The sequence below is a fragment of the Typopeltis vanoorti genome, chromosome 6 (assembly GCF_054136105.1).
Source record: "Typopeltis vanoorti isolate ZY-2024b chromosome 6, IOZ_Tvanoo_1.0, whole genome shotgun sequence".
Lineage (NCBI taxonomy): Eukaryota > Metazoa > Arthropoda > Arachnida > Uropygi > Thelyphonidae > Typopeltis > Typopeltis vanoorti.
The window spans coordinates 31,666,114-31,680,129 of record NC_143554.1 but is presented as its reverse complement, the minus strand read 5'-3'; the positions used below and the strand labels follow the sequence as shown (position 1 = coordinate 31,680,129).

The 14,016-nt window shown below is 34.3% G+C and overlaps 1 protein-coding gene across 3 annotated transcripts in view; it reads left to right on the top strand.

Moving 5' to 3' along the window:
- unc-104 (kinesin family member unc-104) overlaps nucleotides 1–11,209 on the top strand; it is a 942,286-nt gene extending 931,077 nt beyond the window's left edge. For all 3 annotated transcript variants that reach the window (XM_090394094.1, XM_090394092.1, XM_090394093.1), the window contains exon 44: nucleotides 7,394–11,209. In XM_090394094.1, the coding sequence (XP_090250220.1) occupies nucleotides 7,394–7,436 (43 nt within the window). In that variant the 3' untranslated portion in view covers nucleotides 7,437–11,209. The remainder of the gene's footprint in view (nucleotides 1–7,393) is intronic.
- The last annotated feature ends 2,807 nt before the right edge of the window (nucleotides 11,210–14,016 follow it).

Here is a 14,016-nt window from a genome sequence, read left to right as displayed (position 1 = left end):
ATTCAAGATGATAATGGTAAGATAGTGAACATGCAAAGTAGTGAAAATTAAAGTGAGAAACTAATCAAAGAGATGAAAGTGGAGTTGGTAAAGATGAGAGAAGAGAAGAGATTAAACATGTGAGGAATGAACTGAAGAGAATTATGGATTCACATGGAAATGTGAGGAAGAATGGGACAAAAGATTTGAAAGAGATATTAAATAATTTGAGAGTAGTCCTGTTCTATCTCCCAGAAAACAAACCTTGTGCAAAACAGTGACCACGGTTTGTTTTCAGCGAAATAGAATGAGCAGAGGTGATTGAACAATGAGATAAGAGGAATATGCGAGCAAAGGAATTGGTAGTGGTATTTGGTACAAATGATTTGACTGGTAACAAGGAGAATGTATGGACAGATGTCAGGAGGCTGTTAAGGAGATAGAAAGATAACAGAGTGGTAAGTAAAGTAGCCAGTGTGTTGCCTGCGTATGATAATCATGAGTTGAGAAGGCGAGCAAGGATTATGAATGGTATGCTATCAGAGTTGTGTGAGGAGAAAGCATTTCATTTTAGGAACATGTGGAATGAATTTCAAGAAGAGATGGGGTACATTTAAATGGATTTGGTGTGAGTCAACTGGAAAAAACTGTTGCTACAAGAGAAAGAAAGCAAGGGGGTGCTATGGAAGAGCAGGAGAGTAAGGTACAAGTGTTTGTGAATGGCAAGAGTGAAGAGAATAAAAGTGAAGGAACACAAGACAGACAGGGAAATGGTGTGGGGGGGGGACTGCATGACAAGTATAGATGGTTTCAGGACTAGATGTGTGAGTGTTCAAGAAAGGTTTGAGATAGTCAGGATGGAGGCAACACAAGATGAATGGCAATAATCAGTTTCATGAGGGGGGGGGGGAGGGACAATTCACAAACAAGGAAGGTGAGTTGCTTAGTAAGGGTAGCAAAAGTGCATTATGAGCAACAGTTAGCAAATGAGGCTAAAAGAAATTCTAGGGAGTTTTATATACAGGGCATCCCTTGCTTAACGCGGGATGTGATTAACGCAGCGAAATTAATTGTGGCAATCCCTTGATATACGCGGGAGAGTTTTGATTAACACGCCTTTAACCCTGCGGAGCTCACAGATACATGCAAAATGTTAAATATAAATATTCTTACACAATTCAGTGTATAGCTTGGAGGTCATGAGTAGCTGTGCATTCATATGTTATAAGTGATATTCCACACTGTTTTTTGCTGTCAATTTGGTTTAACACGTGTTATGTGAAAGTTTATAATATTTGACAATAGATTGTATCTGAGAGATACTGCAATCTCCGATGTCAGTATAGTATGGTTTAGTTGTTGTTTTTTTATTCTTTGTTCAATGATTTTTAGATTGTAACTGAAAATAAGTAACCCATCATGTATTACTGAAATAGAGAGCCAAAGGCTTATTTATCATACATGTCCTCTATGAGATGTGCTTTACATTATGGGAAATATAAAGGAAAGTGGTGTGGAGCTTGCTCCACTTTACTAAAAATTGCCCATAAGGTTGCTTATGCTTGAATCTCCAAAACTTTTAGTTTCTATATGTTCAGCACAAAATTCTTGTAGTTTCTATATTCGGCTGTGAAATAATGTTGGATTCAATATCCACTTAATTGATACCATCATATATTATATTTGCAGTGTTTTTTATGTATGTTTTATTGCATTTTAGCACATACTAGTAATGAATTACAGCTGCGAGCTCAGCAGGGTTCCATTTACCACGCAAAAACATGCAAGCCTCGTGGCGTGAGCATGATGACGTCGTTCCTCCTATGAATTATTAATACAGTAATCGATCAAATCTAATAATCAATGGTAATTTTTACCATTGATTATTAGATTTGATTAACGCGATTTTGATATACACGATAACATCGAGGGATTAATTAACAGAGTATATATTTTGTGTGTGTGTGTGTGTGTGTGTGTGACAGCAGAAAGAAGTATGGTTATGGGAGGATGATGTTGGTCAGTGATAATGGTAGAATGATAAACAATGAGGATATAATAGAGGTGTTAACCCTGCAGAGGTCGCATGATTCTGAGAGATGCATTCATTACTAGTATGTGCTAAAATGCAATAAAACTTAAAAAAAAAAAAAAAACACTGCAAAGATAATACATGATGGGTTATTTATTTTCAGTTACAATCTAGAAATTATTGAACAACAACTAAACCAATACTATGCTGACATCAGAGTTCACGATATCGCTTAGATACAATTTACTATCAAATATCACTTTTGCAGTCGACTCTATCATTCTCATCATCAGAATCGAGTAACAAAATTGCTGAATCTCTTCAACATCTGATGGATTATCCAAACGATATATTTTTCCAGCCATTTTCAATAGTAAATAAAAAAATAAAAAAAAAAAACTAAACCAATACTATACTGATTATGATACTTTATTATTAATTGTTGTAATCAGCTGTTCCAGTTACTTAAAAAATAATGTCAGCTGCACCATTGTTTATTTTATCTCTGTAAAGAGATTTTTACTCAGAGTGTTTATTGAATACACAAGGGTTCAGTTCCTATTAGTGCAGTGACTTTTATCACGCTGTATAATGCTATGCATTATGGGATACCAAGGCAATTTATGTGAAGTCATTAGCCTCTATGTACAAGTAGCCCAGTCATGAAAATACTTCAGGCACAAATATCGTTTGCTTACACTTGGATAAAGGATTAAACCAAGCATATAATTTTTGGGCATCTTTAACACATTCGCTGCCAACTATGAGTATACTTGTATGACGCTCACCGCCGGGAACAAGATTACCCGTTACTGACCTTGAAGAAGTGAAAATGCTTGGCGTGTGGAGCTAGCAGCAAAACTGTGTATACTCGTAGATGGTATATGCTCCTCACAAGCCAACTACGAGTATACTTGTATGTCGATTACCCATACTGACCTTGAAGTGAAATTGCTTGGCGTGTGGAGCTAGCAGCAAAACTGCATACTCGTAGATGGTATATGCTCCTCACAAGCCAACTACGAGTATACTTGTATGTCGATTACCCATACTGACCTTGAAGAAGTGAAATTGCTTGGCGTATGGGAACAAACTATGCTGAAGTAGCATGGCAGTGAACGTGTTAATTTATAGTATAACCAAGTAAAAAAAACTTCCATCTATCTCTAATCCACAGTATTTTAATAAGTTGTAACTCCTTTTTAGCTACTTGTATAGGGGAAATATACGACTTCTGCATTACTTCAACCTTGGTATCTCTTCTGGGTCTGGCTCACACTGAGGAGACCTCAATAAGTCTTGAGAAGAGGCCTTCCCCATAATATATAGATGTCTGAGTGGGTGTGTGCTTTGCATTATGAGATACTAAAGCAATTCACGTGAAGTCCTTAGCCTCTATATACAAGTAATCCAGTCATGAAGATCCTTAATTCACAAACATTGTTTTCTTATACTTGAATAAAGGATTAAACTAAGAATATAATTTCTTGGCATCTTTAATTTATAGTGTAATCAAGTGAAAAAAAAATTCTAATTTCATTAAACAAAAGATTTATGTGAAATTGGGGAGAAAGAAATCTTCATAGCCACTGCTGACTCTAATCCAGTCCTGACTTGCCATAATAATGGTAGTGAATGTATTTTTTATGTTCTCCGAAGTGGATGTTAACAGATCTTCCTGTCTACCCATAGTAGGCTAAGTCACAATCACGAGGAACTTTATACACTCCAGGAGTATGCTAGAGGATGGACCAGAGTTGCTAATTTAGCATGCAATTTGAATATGGTGCAAATTCCATGTTTTATTAGTACTCTGGCATAGGAATGTTTTGCTCTTGTGTTGTTAGAGGAGGGAGAAGTAATGGGGCTCTGTAGGAACTGTAGCCATTGATCTAGAAAATATGGTGAAGATATTTAAGCTCTTTGGAAAGAGCTGTATCGTTTGAAAAAATCTCTGGCTCTGTGTGTAAGTGTTTTTAAAACACCATACTGTTAGGCTGCATGATGATGTAATTGTTTATGTAGATATCTTCCTGTGTGTTGGTTATGAAGAATTCTCCTAACCTGAACAAGTAGGGTTGCATTAATTTGCCAAAAATTTGGGAGACTGTTGCCAAATTAGGACCTTAGATCTTTAGTCTGTTACAATTTGAATTGTTTCACTTGTTCATTGTCATGTGTAAACTATAACACATTGCTTCATGCTCTGAAGATGCTGGTTTGAAATTCAGCAAAATATAAGCCAGTTAATAAACATGTTTTTATAAAATAGTTGTTGTTAATACCATTAATATAAGTGATGAATAACATTCAACACCTTAGATTGCTATGCACTATAGGAAGGGTTACTACCCAGACTGGTTTTGATCTTTATAGATGTCTTAACAGTAGGACCAGACTCAGAAGAGATACCAAGGTTGAATTAATGCAGAAATTTTATTGTACAATTACCTCTGATTCAAAGTATTTTAACAATAAGGTAATCACTCTTTACTACAGGTAGTTCCTGACTTTACAAGTTAAGTCTTTCATAGCACATGCTCATAAAGTGGGTATTTGCCTTAGATATAATGTTAAAAACAGGAATTGCATTTTCAACAATGAAATTTGACCATAGGTCAAAATTTCATTGTTGATATTATGTTGATTGATAAATAACATTACTAAGGGATAATGTTAATTATCCCTTAGTAACTGTATAAATTCCATTTTGACCTATGCTTTTTCCTCCTTCCAATGTATATCATCATAGCTGAAGTCTCCCATGATAATTACTCAGCCTGCTCTCATTTTCTTCTGGACTCCCAGGTCTATAGCAGCAGCCACAATAAATTTTGTCCTATTTGCCTCTATCTCGCACCAGACAGCCACGCATGAACCATTTCTATCAGATTTACAATCTTCCTTAAATTCTGTTTTTGTTAGTTGAAGTTCTTCAGCTATCATTAATAATACCCTTCCACCTCCTGCCCTATTTCTTCTATCTTCTCTAAAAATATAATGTCCATTAAATTCTGTTCCTATAACTACATCATTCTCTAACAACCAAGTCTTGCTGATGCTGAGTTGAACTGACTAATGATAAAGACTCCTCTCCTTTAGGTCTGATACTTCAAGCATTCATGTACTTGCATTTCAATATTCCCTTGGGCCCACAGTTACCCTTACATAATGTCATTACTTGCCCATTCAGATTTGAAATGAGGGAAATTGCACCCAGCTTTTAATAATCATTCCTGCACTCATCTATCTATCAGGGGTGGCAAGACACATGCTTGATTTCTTCTCCCTTATATCTCTAATTTCCTTGGTTTTGTCCTTCCAAATTCTCACTGAACTCTCCAAGCACCTAACTCTAAAACCGTTTAAGTGCAGCCAATCAGGCATATACAGTCCTTATGTCCATCAAATTCACTCCACGTATCTAAAAACTTCACACCACACCAGCTGCGCAGTCTTCTCATTGGCAATCATGTCCCTTCTTCTCAATTCTATCCTATCATATCAAGGCAGCAGACTCACAATCTTCATTTTATTACTCTTCCTTTTTGTTTCTTCTAACAGATCTTTCATACGTGAAAATATCATTCCTTCACTCATACATATATAAACATATTTTTAAACATATTGCATATTTCTCACCTTTCAAATCACTTGTGCCCAAAATAATTAATTCATTCGCTTCTTTCTTCTGCAGACTTTAAGCTTCACCAATCTCCTTTATCTTTGCAAATGGAAAACATGGTTTCATCTCTTTTCATTGAATTCCCATACAATAGTATCTCTTTTCTCCCAGTTTCTTGCACTTTTATGCTTTTCCCTTTCACTCTTTCTTTCATTTGTCCTGTGAAGGAGACTGCATGTGTGCAATTTCTTTCCTTGCTAGCATCTCATCATCCACTTCAAACTCTCATTCACTGCTTCCACTACATTCTCCACTACACTTTGACACTACCTTATATCCATAATATCAGTCACTTCATTCTTTTGCTATGAACACAACTCACATTTCTTATACTTGTACGAAACATTTTCTACAAATATTTTCTCCATCCTTGCTCTCATACCACAAACCATTCACTCAGCAGTGAATACAGAGGACAGAGCACTGTATTGGTGTATAGCTATGCATGTGGTTTGAAATGTTGTATTTATGATTGTTCAAGCACCTATTTATTACATTAAATGTTTATATTTTTGATTTTATTGAAATCATGAAAATAAGAACTCATAAAGTGGGAACTGCACTTAATTCAACCCTGCTATCTCTTCTGGGCCTGGCTGTCACTTCTGAGGCCTCAATAAAGGTCAAATCTAGTTTGGGTAGTAACCTTCCCATAAGGCATAACAATATAAATTTCTGAAAGGAAGTGTGCCTTGCATCATGGGTTGCAAGACAATTTAGTCATGAAGATACTTCATGCACAAACTATGTTTGCTGACACTCAGATAAAGGATTAAACAAGAATATAATTTGCAGGAACAGGACATAAAAAAGCCTATACTTAAATTGCTCGGATGACAAGGATGAAGAATATAATTTCTTTGCAAATCTCATTTAATTTACTGTGTCAATCAATGGTTAGTTGTGGACCTCTTGCAACATGTCTTCTTCGGACATGTTGCAGGACATCATAGATGGTTTTTATATTCAGTATTTTAATTGCATTATGGGAAGAGTCACTACCCAGACTGGTTTTGACCTCTATTGAGGTCTCACGAGTTCACCATTTTGGTCATTTGGCTGGGAATTCTCGTCTTAACTTACACAGCCCAAAAGAAACCCAGATAATTAGATTTGTGTACGGTCATCCAGACATACCCCCAAAGCTTTACCTTACAGAAAGGAATAATAACCTCCTTATCTTGCTTATATGTTCTTCAACATCCAAATAATCCTTTGAGCAATTTTTGTCCACTTTTGTCATGTTCCTTCTGAAGTTTAATTCCTGTCCTTATCAGTTTCTTGCATTACATTTCCATCAATGTAATACATAGCTTGTAATCTGTTAAAGTTTCTAACCTTACACTATGCCACAGAAAATGTGACAAATGAAGTCATTCTGCAGAATCTCTACATTACTGTTTCTAAATACTGCCCTTCCCTCTCAAGTTTTGCATTTCTACAAACCACTGCATGATGGTATAGCCACTTCCTTCCTCCAGTCCAACACAACTGTCACTTTATTATAAAACATGAGTAAAGTATGCATTAAACCACTGGATATTTTTGTATATGTCATGCCAAATGCAGATTTGTTAGGTGCCTCTATGTAGTTTTAAACACTTATGTGGTATATTACTTCTTTCACTAATAGTTTATTAATTGTATACTGTTTTTTGTTAGTATTTTTAAAAGTTTCATTGTTTTAACATTTGTAGGTCAAAATCATCACGGAGACGTCCATCTCAGGCAACCACTTAGTCAACTTGGTCATCATCTGTATGTAAGATTATGATGAAACAGAGGAGCTGGCTTCTCTGTGAGTCTAAACTGTACTCAGTGTATTGATGTATCTTAGCTATTTAATACTCGACAGGTGCTTACTGTGTAGTTAGTCTTCTGTTCACTGATTTGCCGTACTGTTGCTCCTGTGTCTGACCGTTTGCAGAACCAAAGCTTCCCAGACTTTCATTCCTGAGCATCATGAAGCACACAGACTTAGCATCTGTCTGCTCTCATCAAAGATTCCCTGTAATTCTACAGTTAGGACCAATGAGGATGCAGGTCTGCTTCTTACACTTTAGTCTAAAAGCACTGAATTCCAATCAGTAGTTACACACACCAGCAGTTAAAGAGGAATAAAAAAATTATATATCTATATGGCCAATGCGTATACATTGACCATATACTCCTTCAAACTTATGACCTAAAACTCAGAAGACATCAGCAAGAAAGGAAAACAATTCCAGAAAACTAAGTTCCTCTTAACTTATCTAGACAAGCAGACACACAACATCAAGCTAAGTCAGGAGTATTTTGGCTTCCATTCTTTGATACAGCTTCAGCTTTAGCAAGATTTCCTGGGACTGGACTGCAAGGGGAAAAAAAAGAAAGTTGGGGAAACAAAGTGGAGGGGGGGGGGGATCAGTTCCTTTAAAATTTTGTATTTTCACTGCTGAATTAAAAATCAACATGGAATTAAAACAGTTCATATTACATCAAAGGCAGGCTAGGTATTCTATACAAAACTAAAAGTTCATTCTCCCTAGTAAAGTATTTAAATTGTGTTTGCATATATTAAGTCAACATCTGTACTTTGACCACTTCTACATGGAACCGAAATTTTTTTGTGCATAAAAAATATTCAAGTAATTGTTTTGTAATTAAATCATATGTTATTTTAACCTTTATAAATTATTAAATCTTGTATGTTTATTAGCATAATCTAAAGCCTGTATATTGTTTTAAATTACCCATACGTGACATAATGTATGTAATAGTTGGGAAAAGGGCATTCCACCACAGCATCGCACAGGAATTTCAGTGGCGATAAATTATTTTTAACTATTTAAAATTAAGATGTATATTACAGAAAACTTGTGGCTGTAAAAATAAGTGTCCTTTCCTTAAAAATATAGCATGAACTTGGATGTACTAGACGTAGAATGCAAGAATTTGTATAGGTTGTATTTATAAAATTTAACTTTTGACAAACACAAGAACCTATTTTATTGTCTTAGCCATCAGAAAATTGAATTTCAGGTTCAATCTCTCTCTGTACAGCAGCTTTCAAAGAAGAATCTTCTCTAAATTATATTTTTAAACTAGACTCTTGCTCTCAGTTATAAATATACTTTCTTAGATTGTTTTTTTCTTTTGTTATTAATTTTATTACTTATACAATTGTGCTGTATAAAATGCTATGCTTCTTCTTGCACAAATAAAACCTGGAATGCTAGTCCTTTGTAAAGATAATGGAGAAAGAAAAACATCTAAATAAGGACAGTGTTTTATACTATCTGTTCAGTATATTTCATATTATATTATAAGATCATACATTTCATTTCCTTTAGTGGAGTCTGTGTATATATATGTATGTGTGTGTATGTGCATTAATTTAATTATTTTTTTTAAGTGTACATAATTAAGTTTGGCAGCTATTCTTTAGCTGGCTGGATGATTATTAATGAAGCAGTCCAAATACTGTTCTAAAATATGTTAGTGTGAGAAAAACTTATTCCAAATACAAAAGAACTGCTTTGAATTACTATTATAAGAAAGAGGGAGATCAGCTGGCCATAAGTGAGCTCTGACTCACTTTTAATCCAGGACCATGCTGTTCAGAAGTGGTATATTTGAAGGAAGAGGGGGGGGGGATGGAATATGGTTATGGTTCCTTTGTTTTAAAAGGCTGTGATAATTAGAAAAGTAATACTACTGAGATCTTTGTAAAATAACGTTCTATAAAATTTTAAGGTTTTTTTTTCTCCTTACACAGATTTTAAAATGGGTTTATTTACATTATGCATTTAATTAGCTAATGAATACTTCAACTGCTGCTTAACAGATACTAGCTGGATGTATTTAATGTGGGAAAAAAAAAATATATATATATTAATCAGCCCAATAAATATTTTATAAATGACTCAAAATGCTAATTAACAGTACAGTGTAATATTGTTTTGATAGTGTTAGCAGAAGACTACTAGACCTGCTTTTACATATATGTAATTTTCTTAAAAAAAATTACAAATTTCATTCAATCTTGATTGAAAGGCTGCCGTTTTTCTGATTGAGATTAAAATTGTGAATATTCATTAAACAGATACAACTTAATTTGATTCTGTGTGAAGGAATGATATATATACGAAACTGATTCCAAAAAGCAACTTGTGAACAAGAAATGGATACAGAGATAAATCAGGAACTGGTATTGATTAGCTAATGAATACTTCAACTGCTGCTTAACAGATACTAGCTGGATGTATTTAATGTGGGGGGGGGGGAATATATATATATTAATCAGCCCAGTAAATATTTTATAAATGACTCAAAATGCTAATTAATAGTACAGTGTGATATTGTTTTGATAGTGTTAGAAGACCACTAGACCTGCTTTTACATATATGTAATTTTCTTTAAAAAAATTACAAATTTCATTCATTTAATCTTGATTGAAAGGCTGCCGTTTTTCTGATTGAGATTAAAATTGTGAATATTCATTAAACGGATACAACTTAATTTGATTCTGTGTGAAGGAATAATATATATATATGAAACAGATTCCAAAAAGCAACTTGTGAACAAGAAATGGATACAGAGATAAATCAGGAACTGGTATTGATTGCGCTGATTTCAAAATAAGTTACTGCATCATTTGTATTGTATATAAGTTATTGTGCATTTTTAATTTAGCATTTTTGCAAAATCCTTTCCAAAATATATGGCGTAATTTAATTTTCATACTGTGTAAGAATAGAACAGTTTTTCCCAATTAATTATGTTATAAATGCATCTTTAGTTAGACGTGAAATACTTGTTACTGACAGATGTAAAATCATTCAATACTCTGTACATAGCATGTGGACAAGGCGGGTTATAAAGAATGTTAGGAGCAAATGTCAACTTTAAGCAATGGTGCTGCAGTAATTTGTTTTAATTAGGTACAGGACCTGATTTCTCTTAAATTAATTGAACATATGACCACTGACACTGCCCATACAAGCTTTATTTTCTTTAGAAATCTTATATTACTCTGAAATTTAATGTAGTTTGATTTTTAATTCTTCCTGTATATCCACTGTAATTAAATGTCCAAATATTTATTAAAAACACTGTTGAATAAGTTAGCCTTTGATCTTGGATTTTTTTTTTGAAGAAAGTGTGTATGTAATGGTAAAAAAAGAAACGATATAAATATAGAGACATGTCTCATTTGTATACTTTGTACTAAGGCTAATAATTTCCTTTAGAAACTTGTATAAATTTTTAGAGGTATGAGACAGGTTTATTGATAAATGAGATTTTCAGCTATAAAAACCATGCATTACCATCTTTCACAAGCACTGCAGTCCATGTGTGATAGCAACTTCCTTATGATTAAATGCCAGTTCAAAATCTGCGGTTTTGTAGCCTGGCTTATATTGAAGTTCTGTGGTCCTGCAGCAGTGTGTAAGTTCTGAATGTCATTTGAAAAGCATCTGTATATTTCTGTATTGGAGACTGTTTAATAAATTTACAATGCAGATCCCCCATACATCTAGTTTTGTGACTGCTTTTATATGTTCCGATTTCAAATTTTTCTTACAGAATATTAGTTTTGTCTTTTAAAAGTAAAATATTTAAGTTGCAAATAATTATCCTTACATCTTGAAAACTTTTTATAGTTACATTTTATTATATGTATACAAAAACTATACTAGGTTGACCAGTATACAGCTCTTTCATATATATGAAATTTTTAATCCTAACATAAAGAATTTAGCACAAAGTGTAAAAGTCAGAAATGTTAGATTAAAAATGCATGTCAAATTCAGAGAAAATATTATTATTATTTTGGTCACTTCCATCGAGTAAATAGTTCTTCATGGGACGCTTACTCAACCAGCAACATGTCTGTCATAATGAACGTTGAAGTCATTTAGACTCTGCCAATGCATTTCACTCACCAACAACTCTCCATGTAAAAAATCTACTCCTCACACCCTTCTTCACCATATCTTTATACAACTTCCAGGATCTCCTGTCCTAAAACCTCTGTAATCCATGTTCCCTCAAACACTCCAGAGTCTTAATATCGCTTTGGTCATTTATCTTAGGACCTTCTAATGTTTCCAAATCGCAATGAAAAATAAGTGACCAAATCTGAGCACAATAGTCCATATATGATCTGATCAATGCCTTATACAGAAGCATCAGTGTACTTTTTATCATAGTAGCAATATGATGTGCAGTCTTCCCAATACTTGCAATGTGTCCTTGGAACTTCAGTCCATTGTCTACGTCACTCCACCCAAATCTCATCCACAGCTCTACCATTACAATACATAGCCTTATATCTCTGAATCTCAAAGTGCACCTTGCATTTATTAATATTAAAACTGTAACCTCCCTCTGGGGAGTTTACAGTATTGAGACCACATTATATGAGGCTAATCCTCTTGAATGACAGGCAGTCTCAAGTAGAGTAATGTGGGCAAATATGAGAATGGGGAACTGGACAATGAGATTTATTTGTGCTTATGGTCTCACAGAAGGTTCCACTAAGGTAGAAGTGGAGGAATTTTTTTAATTTAGAAAAAGCAACTGACAATGAAAAAGTAAAAGTTGGTCCTTGTTGGGGATCTAAATAGCAGAGTAGGAAATGACTGTGAGACATACAAAAATATTTTGGGAAAATTTGGAGAAAAGAGCAAAGCTAATAATAATGGCAAATATCTGTTGGATTAGTTATTACTAACACCATGTTCCAACATAAAAATGTGCACAAATTCACATGGAGAGAAGAGCCAAGAAATAAGAAAAGTCTCATTGACTATGTTATTGTTGATAGTGATGTCTCCCTGGTGCAGGATACCAGAGTGTACAGAGGATTTGAAATTGGAAGTGATCACTATTTAGTCTTGAGCAGGATAAAATTGAATTTCATATTGAAAAGAATAACATGTAAGAATAAGAAAGTTTTAATGCGAATAAAAGTTCAGCATCTCTCAGATGTGAACTGTAGATTAAAATACACAAAGATTATTGAAAAATGAAAGAGTTTGAGAACAGGAACCAAACCTTAGAGATTCAGTGGCAAGCTTTGAAGAAAACCTTGATTGATTCAGCTAGAGAGGCATGTGGTGAAATTGTCTGCAAGAATAGAAAAATTACTCTCTCAGGGAACCGTGTAACCCCTAGAGAGCGCGTCCCCTGAATGGCGGAGCCCACCATGTGTATGTGTACATGCGTGTGTATATATATATATATGGTGAGGTGGTCCGAATATACTGAATAAGGATTCGTGGACCAACAGGGGCAATCATCTTGATTGTAAGGGAAGCGGCACTCCCATGGACCCCTAGCTGGATCTATCCTCTCCTTCTTCTACTTTGAGGAAGACCCACTTACTTTAATCTTTCCTATAAGGCCTTATCAGCCAACTCTTCTTACTTTATGACCCTTGTGCTATTAGAGTACTCGAGGGCCATGGGATCTTTTCATTTCTGGCCTTACAACTATGTTCTCTCTTTAAACCTTACTATATTTCTTCTATAATCTACCCTTTCCCCTTCAATATACCCTGTTCCTCCTATGGGTTTAAATTTGGAAGAAGGCGAGTTCAGAAGCCTTAAGGTAGCAGCCCTACCACTGAACTATTCCATCGTCAGGCTAGTCCCTTGACATGGAGAACATAACCATACTTGTAAGCTGACAGAAAAAGATAATCGGATTGAATCTATGGGAAATGACCCTGGAATGGAAAAGGGAAAACGAAAATGGAAACGACAAAATATAATACACATAGCAAACTGGAATGCAAGAGGAACAGCATATAAAGAAATAGAATTAGACCAGTTATTAAATGAAAGAAATTTTAAAATAGCAGTAATCACTGAAACAAAAAAGCAATTAAAAGGAACTATGAGAACTAAAAATTTTAATGTGATAGAGACCAAAGAGCACAAGCAGGAGTCGTGATTTGGATTCATAACTCCCTTTCGAAACAGTTAAAACATTATAAATTATGGAATGAAAGAATAATAGAAGCTAGAATAAAAATAGATAGAGGCTATTTAACAATAATTGGTTTATATGCCCCAGAATAAGGAAGAGAACAGGATAATATTGATTTTTATAATCAGCTACAAAACATATATAATAAAATAAATAAAAATGATTACATAATTTTAGCAGGAGACTTAAATGCAAGAATTGGAAACACGAAAATTAATAATAATATAGGAATACATGGAGAACACACTCTAAACAGAAATGGTAAAAAATTGATTGACTTTGTAGTTTATAATAACCTAAAAATAATGAATTCCTTCTATAAACATAAAGACATACATAAATA